This window comes from Rhizophagus irregularis, chromosome 32 (genome assembly GCF_026210795.1).
Source record: "Rhizophagus irregularis chromosome 32, complete sequence".
In the NCBI taxonomy this organism is placed as follows: domain Eukaryota; kingdom Fungi; phylum Glomeromycota; class Glomeromycetes; order Glomerales; family Glomeraceae; genus Rhizophagus; species Rhizophagus irregularis.
The window spans coordinates 35,870-62,893 of record NC_089460.1 but is presented as its reverse complement, the minus strand read 5'-3'; the positions used below and the strand labels follow the sequence as shown (position 1 = coordinate 62,893).

Genomic DNA, 27,024 nt, shown 5'->3' with positions numbered 1-27,024 from the left:
AGTAATATAATCTTGAACGTTACTGTTTTCCATAATTTTATGTATTATTTTCCACTATTCAAAAATATGTTTCAAGTGAAATTACAAAAAAATCCAAGAAAATGATTACAGTATTTATTTATTTTGGTTAGGGCTTAGGACTACATTAACTAACTGTACTTAAATTTATAAATAAAAAAATAAATGCTATAAATAAATTTTTATATCAATCCCACGAAATTTAATTGTCATAAATTTAATAAATGCCACGAATTTAGTAGTTAATTAAATGCCATATATTTAATTAATTAAATGCCACATTAAATTAAATGAATGCCACGAATTTTATTTATTAAAAATGATCTACAGTAAAAAAAATTTAAATAATTTTATCCGGATTTCGGTTTCTACCCGGATATATCCGGATTTTTATCCGAGTCGGATAATCCGGATAGAAACCGGATATTTTTTTTAATTTATCCGGATGACGGTTTCTGCCCGGATCGAAACACTACCCCTGAGCTCAATCAATACTAATGGTTACGAATTATTAAATATATATGTGGATATAAAAAAATCTAAGAAGAAGTATAAATCATACCCAGAAGTTATTAAATGTGCCTACGTGGAACCAATATCAATGTATGTGAATCAGGGTCTAAAATAGTACGTGGAACAAATATCGATCAGGGTCTAAAATGGTACGTGGAACAAAGATCGAAACGAGAAAAATACGATATATTTAAAAAGTATCCAAAAATTTTCAGTAAAATAAACATAATATATAAAAACCAATAAATTAAAGCCCGTCGGCAAATTTTTTGTACCTACGTGGAATCAAATCGATGTATGTGGAGAAGGACAGCGTGGATTTGGGTCCACGTATGTGGATATAAAAAATCTAAGAAAAAGTATTAATCATACTCGGGTTATTATAAATGTACCTACGTGGAACCAATATCGATGTATGTGGAGAAGAACACGTGGATTCGGGTCTACATATGTGGATATAAAAAAAATCTAAGAAAAAGTATTAATCATACTCGGGTTATTATAAATGTACCTACGTGGAACCAATATCAATGTATGTGGATTAGAGTCTAAAATAGTACGTGAAACAAATATCGATCAGGGGTCTAAAATAGTACGTGAAACAAATATCGATCAGGGTCTAAAATGGTACGTGGAACAAAGATCGAAACCGCAGAAAAACACGATATATTTTAAAAGTATCCAAAAATTTTCAGTAAAATAAACATAAAATATAAAAACCAATAAATTAAAGCCCGTCGGCAAATTTTTTGATAAATCTGATTAAATCCTGATGCGAATACTAAAAAAGTATACATATGTAGTTATTCAGTAAAATTCGAAGCAGATATCGCATATACGTACGGGGACGATGATTTTTTGTTGTGATAAAATTTATAAAATATGTTTGTAATAAACTAGTATTTTGATTTTGTTTATTGGTGATATTTTGTTGGTTAATTAGCTTAATAAAGCAAAAAATATGAAAAAAAAACTAAATTAACAAAAAACTAGCTGTAAGTAAGAATCAAGATGCTGAAGTCGTGGTCAATAAAGGGGAAAATAGGCAAATTTTTTTGTTGAAAAAAATCGAGAGTATGAACAAATTCTTTTGAAAAAGGTGAAATAAAATGAAAAATGGTAGTAATTACTACCCTGATGGTAATTACCCCTTTGTTGATTATCTTGTAAAATAGCATGAATTTTCGCTATTTTTTTCATTTCTGGTATTAACTCGCAATTCAGCTTCATATAATCTTTAGCATAAAAAATCAGTCGAAACTAAGAATTCCACCGGGTTGCATTAGGTAACGGAATTTTACGTGGTGATGCAATTCCATGTTCTTTTAAGTGAACTGTGTACGTCTTCGTGTAGGAGCATTAACAAAAACGTTCTTTATATCTTGCAGAAAGCTTTTTAGATGTTAAATTGGGAAAAGTCTCGCTGAAAAAAAAATTTTTTTATTAGTAAAGACAGGTAAGATTCAAAGATTAAGATTATCATGAACTATACCCGATTTATGCGCACAACATGGCGCATGTATAACTGAGCATAACACTTTTCATATAAGCCGCAGAATTAGCGTATAATTTTAACTTTACTGAATATTTCCGAGTTCTTTAAATTTTGCTAAGTGTCCCAACCTTTTTGAAAAATCCGAAGGCATCCGGTTTATTCATATCTAATCCGGATTTAAAAATAAATCCGGTTTGAAACTCTAGGTGCGAAGGATTTCGAGCGTAATATTTCGTAACGATTCCGGTACGTAAAACTTGCGAAGGATTTCGAGCGTAATATTTTGTAACGATTCCGGTACGTAAATTTTCGAAGGATTTCGAGCGTAATATTTTGTAACGATTCCGGTACGTAAATTTTCGAAGGTTTCGAGCGTAATATTTCGCAACGATTACGGTACGTAAATTTTCGAAGGATTTCGAGCGTAATATTTCGTAACGATTCCGGTACGTAAATTTTCGAAGGATTTCGAGCGTAATATTTCGTAACGATTCCGGTACGTAAATTTTCGAAGGATTTTGAGCGTAATATTCCGCAACGATTACGGTACGTAAAATTTGCAAAAGTATATGCTATAATATTCCGGAAGTTTACGATACCCGTAAACTTACGTATGTTTACTCCGTAAATTTACGGACATCGTAACTTACGTAATATTATGCCCGATTAAATTTGCTGATGACTACTTCGAACAATAGCAAGAAAAGTTCGCGCAATGGTAGATCAAGTAGTAGAATATAAGGATTTTAATATACCGTATCTATTATTCACAGTAAAATACATTATAAACGTATGATTTAATATACCGTATCTATAGCAGAAATGAATGATACGTTATAGACGTATGAATTTAATATACCGTATCCATATTTTGCGAACAGTATACAAAATACCGATATACAGTAGAAAGATATTTATACAATATACGTTACAAATGTATGAAATTAAAATACCGTATCATACAGTCTATTCACCGTATACTTTGTTACATTTTTTATTATTGGCATTTTGCGAACAGTATACATAATACTGATGTGCAGTATATAAAATTGCGAACAGTATCAAAGATGCGAATATACAGTATATAAACAGTGTGCATATTTTTTATAGGGCTAGGGCTTCCGATCCAAATATGGTATCCTCATTCAAAAAATCATCATTATTTGATGGTACTTCAGTAGCTAAATCAAAAATCATTTCTTTAATTATTGGAATAACTCGGTTTAAGGTAATATATGAATTTCCAGAAAATTCATGAGTTGCTTCTTCAAATGGCATTAGCAAATCAACAAGTTGGTCCAGCAACTCCCATTCATCATCCGTAAGTAACAATCTCTTCAATCTATTTCCATCTTTTTTGATTTCACGATCTGTTGATGTGGATAAATCGGCCTGAAGTTGAGTAATAGCATCCTTTAAAAAAAATAAACGATCCCACACATAGTACGATGAATTCCAACGTGTGGATACATCTTGCCACTGGTAAAAAAATGGTCTATCCTACACATTATCTACACATATCTTACATATATCGGGTACTCAAAATGTAGAAAATCATACACAAATAATACACATATTAAATACATATATCGATCTTTTATATATATAGTATACCTATCGATACCTATGATATATGTATGATATATATATTAATACCCGATATGTGTATGATATGTGTATTATTTGTGTATGATTTTCTACATTTTGAGTACCCAATATGTGTAAGATATGTGTAGGATAAATCATTTTTTTACCAGTGATAATTATAGACAAAAAACAATATCAACAAGTATAATGGATGAGGTTAAGTTAGTTTCTAGTGTTCTAACAAGCGATATAACTCCAACAAATATTGTTTTATATCTTGAAAAACTCAAAGAACTTAATAATTTGTTAATAATACAATACAAAGCAGAACTTATTCAGTATAGAGATATTCAAATGAAAGACTATATACAAGAAAGATGTGACGATTTAATGAACAATAAAAAGAAAATGATTAATTCATTTATGAATCGAGAAATAAAATCAATTGTCATTGATCAAGTGATAGTTACTGAGAATAATGATGATGTTTTAATAACAGATCCTCAATCAATTAAAAAAAGAAGTTAACAATCATTTTCAACATATTGTAGGATCCACTAATCAAGAAAAAATATTGTCTGGAATATGGATTGATCAATATTCCCCTAGAAATTATGTTGATGAAAATATTTATGATGGTCTTATAGATCATATAACGCAAGAAGAAATTGAGTATCATATTTCCTTACTCCCAAATGGAAAGGCATCAGGTCCGTCAAGAGTATCATACAAGATGATTAAACATAGTAGTTCAGAAATGAAGACATATATTAAAGATTATTTAAATGAATGTCTAACTTTAAAGAAAATTCCAAAAGAGTGGAAAATAGCTGATTTATATCCCATACCTAAACCGAAACCTTGGGCTTATAGATTAGTGAATACTCGGCCAATCGTCCTATTAGAAACAATGAGAAAGCTTTAGTGTCCATACTAAATAGGCGATGTAGTAAAATTTTTAAAGGAAATAATGTGTTAAGAGGGAATCAATTTGCAGGATTAGAAGGCAATTCTACCTTTGAACCAATTAGAATAATTAAAGAAATAATACAGAATGCAATTGAAAACAAAAAAGAACTATGGATTTTAGCTCTCGATATGGCAAAAGCGTACGATAGAAAGATTGAAATTACCAAATAATTTTATTTCAATTATTTGTGATTTATTCTTAGACCAAAAAAATCAAGTTTTTACCGCAATTGGTAAAACTAATCCTTATAATGTTTTAACAGGAATAGACCAGGAAGAGATTATTTTACCGCTCCTATAATGTATATATTACGATCCTTTACTTTGTCAATTACAACAAGAAAGTTATGGTTACGAAATTACTGTGAAATATAAAAAAGATATTTATTCTGATTATATTAAAGAATCAATTATATTTTCAGGAAAGACGTATATAAATGATACCACATTATTGGCAAAAGATCAACTTCAGTTGGAAACAATGTTAGATATAGCAAATGAATTTTATAGTTTGAATGACATTAAAATCAACAAAGACAAGTCTGAATTATTATTGAAAAAAATAGACAAATCATTTAATTATTCGAATAGTTTAATGATTAGATTTGGATCAGAATACATTAATATTAAACCTAAAGTTTCTAGTGAATCTATTAGAATATTAAGTGTTTGGTTCAATGTCAACGATGATAAAAATGTCGTGCTTAGTCAAGCTAAATCAGAAGTTAAAAAGTTGATCGATAATATTAAACATAAGAGGATTTCTGATAAACAATTGCAATATATATTCAATGCTCTTATTATCCCTACAATTGAGTATCGTACTCAAGTGACAATTCTTAATGATCGAAAATGTGAATCTATTATGTCACCATTTAGACGAGCTTTCAGAAAAAAATTAAGATTTTCTTGGTGGATGCCAACAGCAATAATTAATCATAATTTGATCTATAATATAAAAGATATAACAGATAATCAACTACAAGCAAAAAGTACGAATTTTCTAATACAATTAAATGATACTGGATTATTAGAAAAAATTACGATGCTCAGACTTAAACAACTACAACATAAATTTTGGATCAAAGATAATATAATATCAGTATTTCCATTCGATAATAATTTTTATAAAAAATTATTTTATAGTAAAAGAAATTATAATAATTGGATTTTAGAAAATATCAAAATATTAAAATATAACAATATAGATATTTCCGTTAATAATAAATTAAGTATAGAAAAATATAAAATAACTGGTGATAATGTAACAATAAGAAATATTTTAGGAACAGAAAAATTTTTTAATAATATTCATAGGATTAAAAAAGATGGAGTTATGTTTTTAGATCAGTTAATAGGAATTTCTAATTCGTATTTGATTAATTGGTGTACTTTAAAACTGAAATCCTTTAGAGAAGACACACGTAATTATATTAAACCCAAAAAGTGGTATAGAGAATTACAAAATATTGTTACAATTGATGGAAAAACCCTTAAACCTGAATATAAAATATCAGCTGTTTCTCATTTTAAGGGGTATAATATGGCCCAATGTGAAATAGATAGAAATAATATTCCTAAAAAATTAACATTTATTGGAATCTGGAACAACAGGAATAATAATATTGAAATAGGTGTTTTAATAATAATAGGACATCTGAATGTTATTAATAACGTGAATTTTAGATCATCAGTTATTCAATTACAGAAATGTTCAGGATATGAATTAGACAATATAGAACAATTGAGTGAAAAAAATTACAATTGTAACATTTAATTAATGCCAATAATAGTTTAATTATTGGTGTCCAATCCAATAGTGCATATCATGGGTTAACACTTAATAATAATGATTTGAAAGCTATACCACAGACAAATTTGCTAGATATTACAGATCTAAATTATAATGACTTTTTGTTTAAAAATAATTGGAAAAATTATGAAACGACAATTAATCAATCAGTAATATCAATTAACCGCTTAGTTAAAATAAATGATAATCTAATTACAAAACTGTTAGACTTTCACACGATCAAAATTAATTATTAATAATTCAAAAACAATTTCTTGAAAGTTCAACTAGAAAATTTGAAATCTATACTGATGGTTCAGTTTGTGGATTTGGGTCTCAATAATGTACAATATCTTTTGATTTTATTATTGTTAAAAACAATATGATTTTGCATAGTTTTCGTTCAGAAATTTTTTATTTCCCATCATCGAATAAAGCAAAGTTGTTAGCAGTCATTTCAGCGTTGATTGTTTTACCAAGTAATACATCTGCAAATTGAATACGGCGTAATATTACAAAAATTTACACCTGCGAAATACTCCGTAAATTTACATGACCTTCGAAAAATTACGTAACAGTAATATTTCGTAATTTCAACGCAATATTTCGTAAGTTTATGCGTAATATTTCGTAGAATTACAGTGTAATATTGCCATGTATGTAAATTTTACATCGTAGAATTTCTTAGATTTACGGTGCAATATTTTGAAACTTTTCAAAAGTGTAATATTTTGTAATTTTACGTCGTGGGATTTTCGTAGGTTTACGGGTGCAATATTTTGAAACTTTTCGAAAGTGTAATATTTCGTAATTTTACGTCGTAGGATTTTCGTAGGTTTACAGGTGCAATATTTCGAAACTTTTCGAAAGTGTAATATTTCATAATTTTACGTCGTAGGATTTTCGTAGGTTTACGGGTGCAATATTTCGAAACTTTTCGAAAATGTAATATTTCGTAATTTTACGTCGTAGGATTTCGTAGGTTTATGGTATAATATTTTGAAACTTTTCTGAAGGTATAATATTTCGTAATTTTACATCGCAGAATTTCGTAAATTTACGGTATAATATTTTGAAACTTTTCCGAAAGTATAACATTTCGTAATTTTACATCGCAGAATTTCGCAGGTTTACGGTACAATATTTCAAAACTTTTCCAAAATATTATTATTTCGCGAACTTTTTTCACAAATTCAAGTGATTAATATATGTAATTACAAAATAATATTTTTCACTGTAACTTACACGTAATATTTTATAAATTTATGTAATTTTTGTATTTTTATTCGAAATATAGCTACAATAAATAATTTGTATTTAAAACTATCATAATATTGCGTTTAATCTCGTCAATAGAATTTTTTTAATCTTATTTGTCGCTCATCTTCATTTATTTGACTTTCGTTCTTTGACTTTTTATTTTTCAACTTCACTTCTATTTCATCTGTGATTAATATTTTGCTATATCTGATATTATAAAATAAAAGTCATTTGGATAACATTATTTGGTAATATCAAAAGGATGTGTTGTAAAGACAAATTGTTATTAAAACTTAACCTATAAACATAATTGTAATAAAGTCGTACGAACATTAACGAAATTATGAAGTACATACCTTCAGTCCTTTTACACTGCTACGTTGATAGCATGCGTTAAATTCATTTCTGCATCAACAAATATTACAAGATCAAAAGTTAGACCAACAGTTATCATTATGCGTGATTATTAATATTTTTTATAAAAAAAAAAGTAAACTTACGAATATTAACGAAATTGTGAGGTACATACCTTCTACTCCTTCTACACTATTACGTTGAGAACATGCGTTAAATTCATCTCTACATTAAACAAACATTACAAGTTCAAAAAGTTAGACCAAACAGTTGTGATTATTATTAAAAAGTCGTAAACATACGAACATTAACGAAATTAAGGAATACATACCTTCCATCTCTTCTACACTACTACGTTGAGAGCGTTAAATTCATCTCTACATTAAACAAACATTACAAGTTTAAAAAGTTGGACCAAACAGTTGTGATTATTATTAAAAAGTCGTAAACATACGAACATTAACGAAATTAAGGAATACATACCTTCTATCCCTTCTACACTATTACGTTAAGAGCACGCGTTAACTTTATTTCTATAAGTTCAAAAAGTTAAACTATCAGTTTCAATATGCGTGATTATTAATATTTTTTATAAAAAAGACGTAAACATACGAACATTAACGAAATCGTGAAGTACATACCTTCCATTCCTTCTACACTACTACGTCAAACAAATAATTACAAGTTCAAAAAGTTGGACCAATAGTTGTGATTATTATTAAAAAGTCGTAAACCTACGAACATTAACGAAATTAAGGAATACATACCTTCCATCTCTTCTACACTATTACATTGAGAGCACGCGTTAACTTTATTTCTACAAGTTCAAAAAGTTAAACTAACAGTTTCAATATGCGTGATTATTAATATTTTTTATAAAAAAAGACGTAAACATACGAACATTAACGAAATCGTGAAGTACATACCTTCCATTCCTTCTACACTACTACGTTGAGAGCGTTAAATTCATTTCTGCATCAACGAATATTCAAGTTCAATAAGTTAGGCCAACAGTTGTCATTTTATGTGATTATCAATATTTTATAAAAAAGACGTAAACATACGAACATTAACGAAATTATAAAGTACAAATACCTTCCATTCCTTCTACACTACTACATTGAAAGCACGCGTTAACTTTATTTCTACAAGTTCAAAAAGTTAAACCAACAGTTCATTATGTGTGATTATTAATATCTATATATTAAAAAACACTGCAATCACGTGGGCGTTATGTTTAGATTAACCATATAAATAAGTCATTTGAATTGTGTAACCCTACTCCTATTCGTCGCCAATGTTATGCAAGACCAAAAAAGGAAATTTTATTTCTGGCGAAAAACTGAAATTTGGGTTACACAGAATTCCATAAAAGGAAATTGACAGTTACGCTAATTTCCAAAAAAGGAAATTTTATCTTCTGTTACTTTTCAGAGAAATTTAAAAAATTGTGTTGCTCGAAATTTCCAAAAAAGGAAATTCTTTGCAGATCTTTTAATTCTGGCCGGAATTATGCCATTTTAATACATTATTAACCGTTGTCGTAGACAACAGGTGAACACTAGTTTTTTATAAAAAAGACGTAAACGCATTAACGAAATTACAAAGTACAAATACCTTCCATTTCTTACACTATTTCTTACATTAAGAGTACGCGTTAATTTTATTTTTACTTTATAAGTTCAAAAGTTAGACCAACAGTTATAATTATTAATATTGTATAAAATAGTTAAATTATGGAGTATAAATACTTTCCATACCTTTACCATTATATTGTACGCAAACTTTCCATGAACAATTATTAATATTATGAAATAGTCGTAAACCTACGAATATTAATGAAATTATGAAATATAAATAACTTCCATACTTCTACTATATTGAAAGTACGCGTTCATTTTTCCAGCAGCTGTTGCAAAGCTTTTTCTTACGTATAATTTATTAATATTATAAATATTCATAAAGCCTATGAATATATATAAATACTTTCCATGATACTTCTGCTAGTCTTCTGCTACGCAAATGTACAATGAGCGATCCTTGCAAAATAGAGCGTATAGAGAATATTAAGTTTGTTTATTTAATTCGTGTTTAGCTATTTTTAGATGATCACATGAACACATGTATATGCCATAATAGGTTAATTTATCAAATTTACTAGATTTATAAAATTAATTCGTAATCTGTGAGTCAAATTATATGATTTTGGTAGAGTCTTAAAGAATTCTGACCTCGACTATTAAAAAAAAATTCTTGCATGATAAATATAAAATTAAGAGAAATATGCATGACGTGTTGATAATATATACTATATAAATAATATAACAAATAACTAGAGGTTAATTTGTAACACTTTTCACAAATTTATAATTTCTTATGGTCGGCATTCGGCATCAGACTTGATAGAAATAAATTTAACTTTCCAAATATTGCGAAAGAGGAACAAAAAAATGAATTTTAACAAAATTGATAAATTTTGTGCGATTAAATTCAAAATAATTTTGTGTTTCATGGATAAAAATTCTTTTATTTGTTTGACAGTTATCAGCCAAATGAGAAAAACTCAAATTAATAAATTTTATATACAAATTAATCGCAAAAACATAAAATTCACCAGTCCTGCCACACCAATAAAAAAAAAATATCTTATGCATACAATAAAATTCACATTATTATACATCATCATCATCATCTTCAGTTTCATTTCCGCTTTCTTCTTCCTCATAGCTATTATCTTCAAAATCGGAATATCTTATACCCGTTTGACTGTTGATTTTTTTCTTTAAAGAATAATATGATTAGCCATGAAATGATATTTTATTAAATGCTACTACAAAATTACAAACTTACTAAAAATTTTTTAACTTTTTGTTTCATGATATTCTTTTTACACCTTATTTCGTCATGATTTAGGTTTAAAATTGTTGAGCAGATCGCAAGAACATATGCAAGTTCTGCATTAGAATGGTCATTTTGGAGGGCTCTGTCAATAACGCTTGCTAAAACAATTGAAGAATTTTTGTCCTTGGGATTCATTTTTTTGAACAGGCCTTCAAAACAATCTTTAACTTTGGGTTTTCTCTCCCACTTTGCTACTTCAGACGGCCCGGCATTTGTGTATATAAGTGGTAAACGGGATCCGAATATAGAAAAAATAGCCTCCCTTGATTTCGAGGACAATGTTCCTCTTACGGACCGTACTTGTTTTGTTAACTTTACGAAGAAAGTTAATACTTAATATTTTATTTTATTTTATTAAACATTTTGTTATTGAATAAGGACTTACTTGTTAATGTATATTCTCGTTATAATACGCGATCCAATCGTCTTCAGTAAAATTAGAGAAAAAACTCGCATGGTTCAGTACTAAATATCCTTCAATCAAAATAATTAGAATGTAAATAAATAATAAAATTAAATATTTCAAAGATATTCCTACCACTATGAATGATTCTTTAACGCTTGATGACAAATTTATTTTATCAGAAAGTAAATTTTTTAATTCGGATTTAAACTCGTGTATTTCTTTACTTAAAGTATCGATTTTATTTTCAATCTTTGTTAATCGATTTACCATAATTACAATAAATATTAATTACAAGATAATTTTATTAATTTCTTAAATATTTGCAAATACCTTCAATTTTTGAATTTACAGAAAGCCATCTCTTAGTCTGAAGAACGTTAACTTCGTCATTGATGGTTTCGCTGGTGTTGATGTTAGTTTTACTGTTGTTATTTCTGCTTCGGCTTTGGCTTCTATCACTACGCTTGTGATTCCCTTCGATTAGCAATTCCTCAATTTTCTTACGAGAGGATTCTCTCAATTTATTTCCTGATTCCATAATGATACTTTTGAAAAATGAGATTTCTTACAATTTAAGAAAAAAAAATATTTCTGAAGAAAAAAAATTGTCCATTATTTATGAAAAAAAAAAAACTCTTTAAACCAAATCAAGCAATTTTTTGTACCAGTCATTAACAGAAACTTTCGAATACTCAATAATTACATCATGCAAATTTTCGTACCAGTCATTAAGCAGAACCGCAGAAACTTTCTTAGTAATAATTATGTCAGTCGAGGAAATAAAAACAAATATGCGTGAACATAAGGATAAATCGCATAATTACTCATTATTCTAAACCAGGAAATTTTTTCGTACAATTCACATAATTACTTATTATTCTAAACCAGGAAATTTTTTCGTACAATTCGCATAATTACTCATTATTCTAAACCAAGCAAAAAAACTTTCTTAGTAATAATTATGTCAGTTGAGGAAATAAAAACAAATGCACGTGAACATAAGGATAAATTCGCATAATTTCAATTACTTACTCATTATTCTAAACCAGGTAATTTTTCGTACCAGTCATTAAAGCAGAACCGCAGAAACTTTCTTAGTAATAATACTTCAGTTGAGGAAATAAAAACACGCACGTGAACATAAGGATAATTTCGATTACTTACTAAACTAGGCAATTTCTTCGTACCAGTCATTAAAGCAGTAACCGCAGAAACTTTCGAATATTTAATAATTATATCACTTTATATGGAAATAAAATAAATACGCGTAAACATGAGTTTTTTTCCTTGTTATTATTATGGATAGAAACCGCATGATTTTGATACTTACTCATTATACTAAACCAAGCAATTTTTCGTACAAGTCATTAAAGTAGAATTCGCAGGAACTGCAGAAACCTTCGCATACTTAGTAGTAATAATTATGTCAGTCGTATCTTACATGGAAACAAATAAACATTAAAGTTTTTCTTTGCACGATAAAAAATTTGTATAATTTCGAACATAAGCATGCATACACAGAATAAAAAATCTAATGATACCACTCCTGAGTGAAATAAAATTCCAACTCATTATATATTAGTCAGGGTTGTTTGATCAGCATTTTTGATATTAGTTGATGTGACCGATCAGACAATGAACTTCAGTCTAACCAATAAAAAATAGAACAATTTACAAATCAATTGTAACTATGAATTTTAACAAAATTACGATTAAATTCAAAATAATTTTTTGTGTTTCATGTATAAAAATTCTTTTATTTGTTTAACAGTTATCAGCCAAATGAGAAAACTCAAATTAATAAAATTTTATATACAAATTAATCGCAAAAACGTAAAATTTATTGATTTGTTTTTTGAAGGAGATGCTCTTTTAAATGATTATCAAATAAATGTAATTTATAAAATTTAGAAGAGTGGGGGCATTTTTTTTTTGAAATTGTACATATCAATTACTAATTCGTAATATTTGTTATATTATTAATATATTCACCAGTCCTACCAAACCAATAAAAAAAAATAATAAATTTATTAAAACAAATAAACATATATATAATTATCTTATGCATATAAAATTCACCTTATTATACATCATCTTCTTCATCATCTTCAGTTTCATTTTCACCTTCTTCTTCCTCATAGTTATTATCTTCAAAATCGGAATATTTTATGGCCGTTTGATTATTGATTTTTTCCTTTAAAGAATAATATGATTGATTAGCCATGAAATGATATTTTATTAAATACTACTACAAAATTACAAACTTACTAAAAATTTTTTAACTTTTTGTTTCATGATATTCTTTTTCAACATTATTTCGTCATGATGTGGGTTCAAAATTGTTGAGCAGGTCGCAAGAACATATGCAAGTTCTGCATTAGAATTGCCACCTTAGAGGACTCTGTCAATAACGCTTGCTAAAACAATCGAAGAATTTTTGTCTTTGGGATTCATTTTTTTGAACATGCCTTCAAAACAATCTTTAACTTCGGATTTTCTCTTCCATTTTGCTACTTCAGACGGCCCGGCATTTGTGTTTATAGGTGGTAAACGGGATCCGAATATAGAAAAAATAGCCTCCATTGATTTCAAGGACAATGTTCTTCTTATGGACCGTACTTGTTTTGTTAACTTTACGAAGAAAGTTAATACTTAATATTTTATTTTATTTTATTAAACATTTTGTTATCGAATAAGGACTTACTTGTTTATGTATATTCTCGTTATAATACGTGATCCAATCGTCTTCAGTAAAATTAGAGAAAAAACTCGCATGGTTCAGTATTAAATATCCTTCAACCGCTCCATAACATTCATCTTTTGTTGGGTAAATTGATACTTTTATTAATAATTTTGAAACATTTTTCACAACATCCTAAAATTAGTCGAAATTCAAAATAATTAGAATGTAAATAAATAATAAAACTAAATATTTCAAAGATATTCCTACCGCTATGAATGATTCTTTAACGCTTGATGACAAATTTATTTTATCAGAAAGTAAAGTTTTTAACTCGGATTTAAACTCGTGTATTTCTTTACTTAAAGTATCGATTTTATTTTCAATCTTTGTTAATCGATCTACCATAATTACAATAAATATTAATTACAAGATAATTTTATTAATTTCTTAAATATTTGCGAATACCTTCAATTTTTGAATTTGCAGGAAGCCATCTCTTAGTTTGAAGAACGCTAACTTCGTCATTAATGGTTTCGTTGGTGTTGATGTTGGTTTTACTGCTGTTGTTTCTGCTTCGGCTTTAGCTTCTATCACTGCGCTTATGATTCCCTTCGATTAGCAATTCCTCAATTTCCTTACGAGAGGACTTTCTCAATTTATTTCCTGATTCCATAATGATACTTTTGAAAAAGTGGGATTTCTTACAATTTAAGAAAAAAAAATATTTCTGAAGGAAAAAAATTGACCATTATTTATGAAAAAAAAAAACTCTTTAAACCCAAATCAAGCAATTTTTCGTACCAGTCATTAAAAGAAACTTTCGAATACTCAATAATTACATCATGCAAATTTTCGTACTAGTCATTAAGCAGAACCGCAGAAACTCTCTTAGTAATAATTATGTCAGTTGAGAAAATAAAAACATATACACATGAACATAAGGATAAATTCGCATAATTACTCATTATTCTAAACCAAGCAAAGAAACTTTCTTAGTAATAATTATGTCAGTTGAGGAAATAAAAATAAATGCACGTGAACATAAGGATAAATTCACATAATTTCGATTACTTACTCATTATTCTAAACCAGGTAATTTTTTTGTACCAGTCATTAAAGTAGAACCGCAGAAACTTAGTAATAATTATGTCAGTTGAAGAAATAAAAACACGCACGTGAACATAAGGATAATTTTGATTACTTACTCATTATTCTAAACCAGGCGTACCAGTCATTAAAGCAGTAACCGCAGAAACCTTCGAATATTCAATAATTATATCACTTTATATGGAAATAAATAATTACGCGTGAACATGAGTTTTTCCTTGTTATTATTATGGATAGAACCGCATGATTTTGATACTTACTCATTATACTAAACCAAGCAATTTTTTGAAAAGTCATTAAAGTAGAATCCGCAGGAACCTTGAACCTTCAAATATTTAATAATTATATCATTGTTATATCATATATGGAAATAAAACATAAACACGTGAACATGAGTTTTATTATTATGGATAGAAATTCGCATGATTTCGATACTTACTCATTATACTAAACCAAGCAATTTTTCGTACAAGTCATTAAAGTAGAATTCACAGGAACTGCAGAAACCTTCGCATACTTAGTAGTAATAATTATGTCAGTCGTATCTTACATGGAAACAATAAACATTAAAGTTTTTCTTTGTACGATAAAAAATTTATATAATTTCGAAAACATAAGCATGCATACACATTATAAAAAATCTAATGATACACTCCTGAGTGAAATAAAATTCCAACTCATTATATATTAGTCAGGGTTGTTTGATCAGCATTTTTTGATCACGAATTTATTAGTTGGTGTGACCGATCAGACAATGAACTCCAGTCTAACCAATAAAAAATAGAACAATTTTACACATTCAATTGTAACTATGAATTTTAACAAAATTGCGATCAAATTCAAAATAATTTTTTGTGTTTCATGTATAAAAATTCTTTTATTGTTTAACAGTTATCAGCCAAATGAGAAAAACTCATATTAATAAAATTATATATATAAATTAATCGCAAAAATGTAAAATTTATTGATTTGTTTTTGTTTTTTGAAGAGAGATGCTCTTTTAAATGATTATCAAATAATTTAATTTATAAAATTTAGAGGAGTGGGGGTATTTTTTTTTTTGAAATTGTACATATCAATTACTAATTCGTAATATTATATATATTATTAATATATTCACCAGTCCTGCCAAACCAATAAAAAAAATAATAAATTTATTAAAACAAATAAACATATATATAATTATCTTATGCATATAATAAAATTCACCTTATTATACATCATCACATCATCATCTTCATTATCTTCAGTTTCATTTCCACTTTCTTCTTCCTCATAGCTATTATCTTCAAAATCAGAATAATTTATGCCCGTTTGATTATTGATTTTTTTCTTTAAAGAATAATATGATTGATTAGCCATGAAATGATATTTTATTAAATACCACTACAAAATTACAAACTTACTAAAAATTTTTTAACTTTTTGTTTCATGATATTCTTTTTCAACATTATTTCGTCATGATTTGGGTTCAAAATTGTTAAGCAGATCGCAAGAACATATGCGATTTCTGCATTAGAATGGTCATTTTGGAGGACTCTGTCAATAACGTTCACTAAAACAATCGAAGAATTTTTGTCCTTGGGATTCATCTTTGTAAACAGGCTTTCATAACAACTTTTAACCTCGGGTTTTCTTTTCCATTTTGCAATTTCAGACGGCCTGGCATTTGTGTTTATAGGTGGTAAACGGGATCCGAATATAGAAAAAATAGCCTCCCTTGATTTCGAGGACAATGTTTCTCTTACGGACCGTACTTGTTTTGTTAACTATGAAGAAAGTTAATACTTAATATTTTATTTTATTTTATTAAACATTTTGTTACTATCGAATAAGGACTTACTTGTTTATGTATATTCTCGTTATAAAATGAAATCCAATCATCTTCAGTAAAATTAGAGAAAAAACTCGCATGGTTCAGTGATAAATATCCTTCAACCGCTCCACAACATTCATCTTTTGTTGGGTAAATCGATACTTTTATTAATAATTTTGAAACATTTTTCACAACATCCTAAAATTAATCGAAATTCAAAATAATTAGAATGTAAATAAATAATAAAACTAAATATTTCAAAGATATTCTTACCGCTATGAATGATTCTTTAACGCTTGATGTCAAATTTATTTTATCAGAAAGTAAAGTTTTTAACTCGGATTTAAACTCTTGTATTTCTTTACTTAAAGTATCGATTTTATTTTCAATCTTTGTTAATCGATCTACCATAATTACAATAAATATTAATTAATTACAAGATAATTTTATTAATTTCTTAAATATTTGCGAATACCTTCAATTTTTGAATTTACAGGAAGCCATCTCTTAGTCTCAGTAACATAAATTTCGTCATTAATGGTTTCGTTGGTGTTGATGTTGGTTTTACTGCTGTTGCTTCTGCTTCTGCTTCGGCCTCTATCACTGCGCTTATAATTCCCTTCGATTAGCAATTCCTCAATTTCCTTACGAGAGGATTCTCTCAATTTATTTCCTGATTCTATAATGATACTTTTGAAAAATGGGATTTCTTACAATTTAAGAAAAAAAGAAATATTTCTGAAGAAAAAAAATTGGTCCTTATTTATGAAAAAAAAAACTCTTTAACCCCAAATCAAGCAATTTTTTGTACCAGTCATTAACAGAAACTTTCGAATACTCAATAATTACATCATGCAAATTTTCGTACCAGTCATTAAGCAGAACCGCAGAAACTCTCTTAGTAATAATTATGTCAGTTGAGGAAATAAAAACATATACACATGAACATAAGGATAAATTCGCATAATTACTCATTATTCTAAACCAGGAAAAGAAACTTTCTTAGTAATAATTATATCAGTCGAGAAAATAAAAACACATGCACGTGAACATAAGCATAATTACTCATTATTCTAAACTAGGCAAAGAAACTTTCTTAGTAATAATTATGTCAGTTGAGGAAATAAAACCAAATGCACGTGAATATAAGGATAAATTCACATAATTTCGATTACTTACTCATTATACTAAACCAGGTAATTTTTTCGTACCAGTCATTAAAGTAGAATCGCAGAAACTTTCTTAGTAATAATTATGTCAGTTGAGGAAATAAAAACACGCACGTGAACATAAGGATAATTTTGATTACTTACTCATTATTCTAAACCAGGCGTACCAGTCATTAAAGCAGTAACCGCAGAAACTTTCGAATATTTGATAATTATATCACTTTATATGGAAATAAATAATTACGCGTGAACATGAGTTTTTTCCTTGTTATTATTATAGATAGAACCGCATGATTTCGATACTTACTCATTATACTAAACCAAGCAATTTTTTGACAAGTCATTAAAGTAGAATCCGCAGAAACCTTGAACCTTTGAATATTTAATAATTATATCATTGTTATATTATATATGGAAATAAAACATAAATACGTGAACATGAGTTTTATTATTATGGATAGAAATTTGCATGATTTTGATACTTACTCATTATACTAAACCAAGCAATTTTTCGTACAAGTCATTAAAGTAGAATTCGCAGGAACTGCAGAAACCTTCGCATATTTAGTAGTAATAATTATGTCAGTCGTATCTTACATGGAAACAATAAACATTAAAGTTTTTCTTTGTACGATAAAAAATTTATATAATTTTGAAAACATAAGCATGCATACACATTATAAAAAATCTAATGATACCACTCCTGAGTGAAATAAAATTCCAACTCATTATATATTAGTCAGGGTTGTTTGATCAGCATTTTTTGATCACGAATTTATTAGTTGGTGTAACCGATCAGACATGAACAGTCTAACCAATAAAAATGGAACAATTTACGCATTCAACCGTAACTTTACAGAAATCCATAAAACTTACCTTATCAAAAAAGGAAAAGTAATAGTCATATTTTAGATCAGTAACGTTATACGAGATATTAGTATCGCTGTCGTTAAATATAATAAACTTTATTAAAATATGTATTTATTTACAAAATATTCATTTATTTTATTAAACCGGGGTACTATATATACGATATCTTGTATTGCTTCTATATCAATAAAGTTATAGATTTCCGTAATTTCTAGTAAGGGACACCTATAAAGATGTGGTTGATTTTGAAATTTGAAGTCATACCACTGAATTAATGCGAGATTTAATGGAATATTTTGATTCTTAAGTTCTATTTTCGCTATTAATAAAACCTTAATTTAAAAAATCATTTTTAAATTAGCAATATTATATAAATATGTAGTATCAAATCAATTAAAAAATTACCTGCCCGTAACAAATACCTTGATCAGAAGTGTAATCAAATAATTCATCAGAATTCATACGAACAGACACATTACTATACCAAGGTCTGCCATAATAACTGTTAGTAGCACGCATTATTGCACCATTTTCTATTATAACTGATCTGTATATTGTCACTTGGCTTTCATTTGCAATACTTTCGTAATCCATATACAGATTTAAACATTCCAAAAAATTGTCAAATCCAGATCTCATTTTGTGGTCTATATTAGCCTGTTCTACAAAAAAATCATGGGCATCTTTTAATAGAAATTCGAAAAGTATTGCTGTAAATTTAAATATACGAGGGATAGTAGCTGAATTTGGTAATCGATGAGTTATATTTGTTATTGATTGTCGCCGAATCTATAAAAATTAATTTTTTTTAGAAATTTAACATAGTATTGTGTATTTTATATAAATAATACTTGCTATTTTCATTATTTGAACTTCAATATTTTTTTTATTGCTTAATCGGTAGGGATTCTTAACGTATTCTTTGTGAAGGCTTTTGTAAGTCTCCGTAGTGTATCCATTAACTGCACCAAATGATCGAATCGAATCAATTATATGATATACCCATGAATGCAGTTTTAGTAATTTTAACTCTGAGGGGGACATACATTGGAGAATTTTTATGAACATTTGAGACCAATTGTTTATAGATTCCTGAAATTATAATTTTAAGTATTAGTGGACAGCGTTGTTTTATAATAATTATGTAGTACATACCCTAAATTTGGCCAAATCACTTTCTTTGAAATTTTCATATCGACTAATTGCATACATTTCATTTCAAGCTTCGTAAAGTTTTGCCAGATCTTCATTCTTTACAAAATTTTCATCATCCTCATTATTTACAAACAAATTGTCCATTACAAAAACCATTACTTTCATCAGATTGCGATACTCATTAGCTGTTAATCTGGCTATTGATTGTATGCCATTTGTAAAGATCTTCAAACCGGGAAATCTTGGTATTGCGGCTAATCGATGATCTACTTCATCAACTAAAGTTTTGCCACATTGCGCCCCTAAAAGTTTTTTCGTATAATCGATTTGATAATGAAAGAGGCCTAAATCGAGATGATGCATTCTATCAGGCACTGTGGCTTGATAGATATTTATATTACTTAATATAAATTAATAAAAATAAACTCATATTAGTGTAATGCTTGTAATGCTTACGTGATTTGGCGAAATAGCTGGATGCCTAACAAATATTATGTAAACTTACGGCAGATTCCAAAAAAAATTAGATATATTTTCAATGCAAATGGAATTTTCAAGTTTTGATTAAAATACTGCTGCATATTAACATGAGTTCGTGGTGTTATATCATCAATTTGTAAATTAAGATCAGCAAGATTGTCTCTTGTGACTAGACAAAAATGACAAGGATGTTTCGACATTGGTGATTTGTATGTAAAACAGTACGTTGCAGCTTCCGGCCAGTCAGATATTATAGCTGAAACTCTAGGATAAAACCAAATCATTTCGTTATTTAAAAATAGATCAATGGCATTTTATTTAATTTTAATAAAGGGTCTAGTAACAATTCCAAAGATTTATGGAAGCATTCGCGAACAGCAATTTTAAATGTTTCAGACTTTCTTTCAGTAATATTATTAGATTTTAAGATCGGCAGATACGCTAATAATTGCTTTGCATCTTTCTTATTACGCCTCCAATTTTTAATATTACCAATAGACAAGTAAATGGGATGGAGTTGACTTTTTCCTAGTGTGTCAACATTTGTAGCATCAGAATATAATATTAAAGATAAAAGCCTGGCACCAGGTGGCAGGGATTTTTCCGCATTTTCACACCATATCCCAGTATTTTGTTCGCTAAACTCTATTTCACCGTTATGCTTTAAGTTTATATGAAGATTAGTAAATATCCTATAATATTAAGTTGTATATTTCATACGAAAGTATAAAATAATTACCTCAACTTTCTCAAAAGTTAACGCAAAATTTTGTGATATGTCCGAAATTGACAAAATATTTTTTATACAGTTTATTAAAGACTGATGATAAAGAAAATACTCATTATTATTATAATTCATTATACTAGTTTTAATATAATTTAAATTTGGTAGTTTCATATTATCCATATATTTGCGGCCTTGTTCGATAGATCTTGGAAGAGGTGATTTATCTAAATTTGCATGTTTATTAAAGAATTTAATTATAGCATTTCCTGTTGCATTGTTAAGTTTATGTTTCGTAACTAATACCATTAAATCACCATATGCTTCACTTGGGTAATTAACATTAATTTCTGGTTTGGATTCTTTTTCATTCAATTCTGAATCAGAATCTTCCAAGATATTTTCAAAGATATTTTCATTTTCATCGTGGTTTATTTCTTCTATATTTTGATTAATTTCACCAACCTTTGAAATTGACATCATACTTTGAAAACTCTGATTATTTATTTCCGAGTCTGTACTTTTATTATCAGAAAGATCTTCACATAAATCTTCACGGACCATCTATAAAATTAATTATGTTAAAAAAGAAATTCAAAAAATTTTATAATTTCCTATTTTCTTTACCTCGATATCATGATTATTAGTTTTATGTTCAAATTCTTCTAATTCTTGCTATCGCTACTATCGTTATTAGGCGGAGTACAAAAATTCTTATGTTGAGTGTATGCAGATCTTGTGCTGAAGTACCTTGGACAAAAAGGGCATTTATATGACATTTTTAAGAGTATTTTATTTACTTGAATTTAAACTTTACAAATTAATTAAAAAATTATTTGCTCATTTATGTCAATTTATAAACGTTTGCATAATGGTGTAGTTAGCTGAAAAATAATTAGCCACAACATGATCCGGCTCAGGCGTAGATCATTGTGAAAAGTTTACCTCTTTTTAAATTTTTCTACGAAAAGTGGCGTATTTCGATAATCATAAAGTGAGTTTCGGGCGAAGCTATATTTCAAATTTGAAATAAGCCTCGCCTAATATAAGCCAAAATCTCTAAAATCCTATTTTTGAAACTCTATAGATCAGATCATGTTAATGGAAACATAAGCCGGTTAATCAGATCTACAAAAATTGGTTTTTCCCTGATCGATTTTAATTTTATAATAAATATAATAAACATAAGCTATTATAGATATATAACCAACCCGATCAATCAAAAATTGTGCTCAATTGTAACTGTGATCTGGTTGGTTATACATTTTTTCGGTCAATAGTTGTGCATCAAAAGACCACAAGCATTTTTCTATATATTTATCAATTAATAAGCTTAGAAAAATTTTGTTATAATCATGCACAGCTTATTATTTTATAAAATCTGAATATTTATTGCGAGATATTTCAGATCTAGAAATATAGTAGGGCTTTGCATAAAAGATTGTCATTTATCTATTAACTTTGTTGTAAATGTAAACGAAACCTTATAAAATTTGAATATTTATTGTGAAATATTTCGGATCTAGAAATATAGTAAGGCTTTGCATGAAAGATTATCATTTATCTATTACTTTGTTGTAAATGTAAACGAAAACCTTATAAAATTTGAATATTTATTGCGAAATATTTCGGATCTAGAAATATTGTAGGCTTTGCATGAAAGATTATCATTTATCTATTAACTTTAATGTAAACGAAAACCTTATAAAATTTGAATATTTATTGCGAAATATTTCAGATCTAGAAATATTGTAGGGCTTTGCATGAAAGATTGTCATTTATCTATTAACTTTAATGTAAACGAAAACCTTATAAAATTTGAATGTTTATTCGGATCTAGAAATATTGTAGGGCTTTGCATGAAAGATTGTCATTTATCTATTAACTTTGTTGTAAATGTAACGAAAACCTTATATTTATTGCGATCTAGAAATATATAGGCTTTGCATGAAATTAAACTTGTTGTGTAGTCGATCATTACGCATAATGATCAAATAATTTTTTTAACAAACAACAGTATATAGAAAGATTTACAAACAATAAAATATATAAATATGCATTGTTTCTGTTCATCTTCTGTAGGCTTGGTCCTCATCTTTTTTGTCTGCAGATTTAGTCTCTCGAGCGTCTTGCTCATTTTTCATTTCATGCCTTTTTGCTTCTACTGGATTTGCAAATGTTTCCAGATTTTTTTTTTTTTTTAGAAATATATGCAAGTTCATGTCTTTTCTATTTTCTTTTTTACACCCCTTAACAAAATCCTTTTCAAAAAAAAAATTTGCAACGCAATGCGAGTCTACTGACAGAAAAAAACTCATGCTATTGTTTCACAGGCATCCTTCAAACTCTCCTTTATCCATTAACCAACCCCTTTCAATCTATCCGTTTAGGCTTAGTCCTCATCTTTTTTGTCTGCAGATTTAGTCTCTCAAGCGTCTTGCTCATTTTTCATTTTATGCCTTTTTTCTTCTACTGGATTTGCAAATGTTCCCAGATTTTTTTTTTTTTTTTAGAAATATATGCAAGTTCATGTCTTTTCTATTTCTTTTTCACACCCCTTAACAAATCCTTTCAAAAAAAAAAAAAAAATTTTGCAACGCAATGCAAGTCCACTAACAGAAAAAAACTCATGCTATTATTTCACAGGCATCCTTCAAACTCTCCTTTATCCATTAACCAACCCCTTTCTTTTCTCTCTCAATTCATCCGTTAAACTCCTTTCTTCTATTCTATCCGTTAAATTTCTCTTTTTTTTTCATTTTTTCAATCATGGACAAAAATAATAATAATAAAAAAAGAAACAGTCGAGCATGTAGACAAACGGAGAAAAACCGACGAATCTTCTGATGAATTAATTAATGGTTGGTTAAATTATATATTTTTGAAAAATAAAAATAATTATTACTAATATATTATTATTTATATTATTTATATTCTACTGTTATAAAAAAGCTTTAACAAAAATATTGCGCCAGAATACAAAAATTTTATCCAAACTGGATATAATTATTTCCAACCAAAAGGCTTTAGAAAATAGAGTATCGAAAGTAGAAGAATCGGTCGATAAAAATAATGATAATAATCAAGGGGATGAAGAATATATAAAGGTAAGACCCAAAAATACAAATATTTACGTAAATCATGGTTGAACATTTAGTAGTAATCCCTCATTAAATTATTATATTCTTGATTATAGAAAATAATCAAAGAAGTTGCTAAAAAGTTACTTGAAGCTTCAATATATCCTACCCCCGATGAACTTCGAGAGTTCACTAATAATTATATGAATGAAAACTACGATGATTTTATTAAACGGTTTAAAAGATATAATAAATGGATTATATTTTATGAAAAAAACATTGCTTCTCCCGTAAGTTTTGAGAAATTACGATTTTACATTAATTTATTGAAATTTAAATTTAAATCTTTTCTTTAGCTTCAAGCTAAACATCGTAGTGCCCGGGTTCTTTAGCTTCTAAAGTGAAAGACATAATGTATGTCGTTTTTAAAGAATTTAACCTTCCCACAATCCCTGCCGTAAACACGGCATTAAAGGAAAGCGAAATAAGAAAATGGAAAGGGAGCCCAGCTGTGAAAAATTGTTATAGTAATTTATTCAAAAAAATCAAGAATCCAGATCCGGAGACATATATGTTGAGAATCCTCCAAATACTTAAAGGCAAAAATCAATTATCTAATATGCAAATTGCATATGCAATAAGTATTTGTGAAATTATTTTAAATCCGAAAAATTTACATATTCAGGTTACAGAATCTGTCATAAAACCCGTTTTAACGAAGAATTTGGTAAGCATTAGAAATTTGAATAAATAGTAATATTTAAAAACTAATTTTGTTTTACTTCTTAGAAAAAAATTACAAGTAAGGATAATTATTCATATTCCGATAATGATGAAATAGAAGCTTTCCAAGAAGCTGAAGAGACAAACAAAGGAGTTGATGAAGCAGCAGAAGTTGATGAAGCAGAAGAAGTAGCTGACGAAGCAGAAGAAGTATTACAAGAAGAGGAAGAAAACGAGATAAGAGAAGAAGACGAGGAGGAAGGCGGAAGAATTTATATAAGTAGTACGGATGAAGAGACAAAAGAAAGAATGAGGCGATTAAAAAAACAATATAAAAAATAAAATAATAATTGACTACGCATATATTTTTTATATTTTAATATCCTCCTATATATTTTAATATCCCATTTATTTTAATAAAGAAGATAATTTTCAAGTCAATAAATAAATACATGTTCAGGTAAAATATATTTGATCATTATGTAGTTGGCCACTTTATTTTGTGTAAATGTGAAATATTACGATTGTAATAAATAAGAATGATTATTTTAGAAACTTGAATTACCAGATGAGATAAGTTACGTAGCGTAATATAAGTTATTGAATTTATTACAGAATATTTTGACCGTAATGCTTTAAAATAGTCCTATTCATTTCTGGTCGATCGCATTTTTCGGTGTACAATGCAACCATTTTCTGAACTTTTAGCCCGTTTTGAATACCAAAAACAACCAACCAAAATTAGATAATTTCTGTTTACGTGATATTTAAGAAAAAGACATAAGTTATAATTTTCTTTTTAATCCTAACAAAATCAGTTACAGGAAATACAAGGAGTTTGAACTAAATTTCAATCTAAAGCAGTTCAATTTGCGATCGAAAATAAAAAATTTTATTGGATAATTTTTGTACAACAAAATCTGACCGAAAAATGTACCCGACCAGAAATGAACAGGGCTAATATTTACGATCACGTATTATTACGGAATATTTTGACTGTAATGCTTCGAAACATTTACGATCACGTATTATTACAAAATATTTCGATTGTAATGCTTCGGAACATTTTCGATCACGTATTATTACGGAATATTTCGATCGTAATGCTTTGGAACAATTGTGATATCATAATTCTACGGAATATTTCGATCGTAATGCTTTAGAACATTTACGATATTGTAATTCTACGGAATATTTTGACCATAATGCTTCGGAACATTTACGATCACGTATTATTACAGAATATTTCGATCGTAATGTTTCAAAACATTTACGATCACGTATTATTACGGAATATTTCGATCGTAATGTTTCGAAACATTTACGATCACGTATTATTACAGAATATTTCGATCGTAATGCTTCGGAACAATTGTGATATCATATTATTACAGAATATTTCGATCGTAATGCTTCAGAACATTTACGATATCATAATTCTACGGAATATTTCAATTGTAATGCTTCAGAACAATTGCGATATCATATTATTACAGAATATTTCAATCGTAATGCTTCGAATATTTTCGATCATGTATTATTACAGAATATTTTGACCATAATGCTTTGGAACAATTGCGATCACGTATTATTATAGAATATTTCGATCGTAATGCTTCGGAACATTTACGATATCGTAATTCTACGGAATATTTTGATCATAATACTTCGGAACATTTACGATATCGTAATTCTACGGAATATTTCGATCGTAATGCTTCGGAACATTTATGATATCGTAATTCTATGGAATATTTCGATCGTAATGCTTCAGAATATTTACAATCACGTATTATTACAGAATATTTCGATCATAATGCTTCAGAACATTTACGATCATGTATTATTACGGAATATTTTGATCGTAATGTTTCGAAACATTTACGATTACGTATTATTACGGAATATTTTAATCGTAATGC

At 28.0% G+C, this 27,024-nt stretch overlaps 6 protein-coding genes across 6 annotated transcripts; 2 read left to right on the top strand and 4 right to left on the bottom strand.

The window, feature by feature from the left end:
• Positions 1 to 5,627: 5,627 nt before the first annotated feature.
• Positions 5,628 to 6,359, top strand: OCT59_022810 (uncharacterized protein; the record flags this gene model as incomplete). Its single annotated transcript, XM_066150370.1, has 1 exon — positions 5,628 to 6,359. The coding sequence occupies one exon, from the start codon at positions 5,628 to 5,630 to the stop codon at positions 6,357 to 6,359; it is 732 nt and encodes a 243-aa protein (XP_066006414.1).
• A 4,301-nt stretch (positions 6,360 to 10,660) lies between these two features.
• OCT59_022809 (uncharacterized protein) lies at positions 10,661 to 11,833 on the bottom strand (the record flags this gene model as incomplete). The annotated part of the gene is made up of 3 exons (XM_066150369.1): positions 10,661 to 10,768; positions 10,839 to 11,221; positions 11,626 to 11,833. The coding sequence occupies 3 exons, from the start codon at positions 11,831 to 11,833 to the stop codon at positions 10,661 to 10,663; spliced, it is 699 nt and encodes a 232-aa protein (XP_066006413.1).
• A 1,853-nt stretch (positions 11,834 to 13,686) lies between these two features.
• Positions 13,687 to 14,383, bottom strand: OCT59_022808 (uncharacterized protein; the record flags this gene model as incomplete). The annotated part of the gene is made up of 3 exons (XM_066150368.1): positions 13,687 to 13,926; positions 14,000 to 14,170; positions 14,246 to 14,383. The coding sequence occupies 3 exons, from the start codon at positions 14,381 to 14,383 to the stop codon at positions 13,687 to 13,689; spliced, it is 549 nt and encodes a 182-aa protein (XP_066006412.1).
• Positions 14,384 to 16,201: 1,818 nt separating this feature from the next.
• On the bottom strand, positions 16,202 to 17,876 carry OCT59_022807 (uncharacterized protein; the record flags this gene model as incomplete). The annotated part of the gene is made up of 7 exons (XM_066150367.1): positions 16,202 to 16,210; positions 16,295 to 16,417; positions 16,492 to 16,854; positions 16,929 to 17,099; positions 17,175 to 17,305; positions 17,377 to 17,591; positions 17,713 to 17,876. 7 exons carry the CDS (start codon positions 17,874 to 17,876, stop codon positions 16,202 to 16,204), a joined length of 1,176 nt encoding a protein of 391 aa, XP_066006411.1.
• Positions 17,877 to 19,038: 1,162 nt separating this feature from the next.
• On the bottom strand, positions 19,039 to 19,579 carry OCT59_022806 (uncharacterized protein; the record flags this gene model as incomplete). Its single annotated transcript, XM_066150366.1, has 2 exons — positions 19,039 to 19,272; positions 19,346 to 19,579. 2 exons carry the CDS (start codon positions 19,577 to 19,579, stop codon positions 19,039 to 19,041), a joined length of 468 nt encoding a protein of 155 aa, XP_066006410.1.
• A 4,578-nt stretch (positions 19,580 to 24,157) lies between these two features.
• On the top strand, positions 24,158 to 25,444 carry OCT59_022805 (uncharacterized protein; the record flags this gene model as incomplete). The annotated part of the gene is made up of 5 exons (XM_066150364.1): positions 24,158 to 24,160; positions 24,275 to 24,406; positions 24,496 to 24,669; positions 24,756 to 25,106; positions 25,169 to 25,444. The coding sequence occupies 5 exons, from the start codon at positions 24,158 to 24,160 to the stop codon at positions 25,442 to 25,444; spliced, it is 936 nt and encodes a 311-aa protein (XP_066006409.1).
• Positions 25,445 to 27,024: the final 1,580 nt, after the last annotated feature.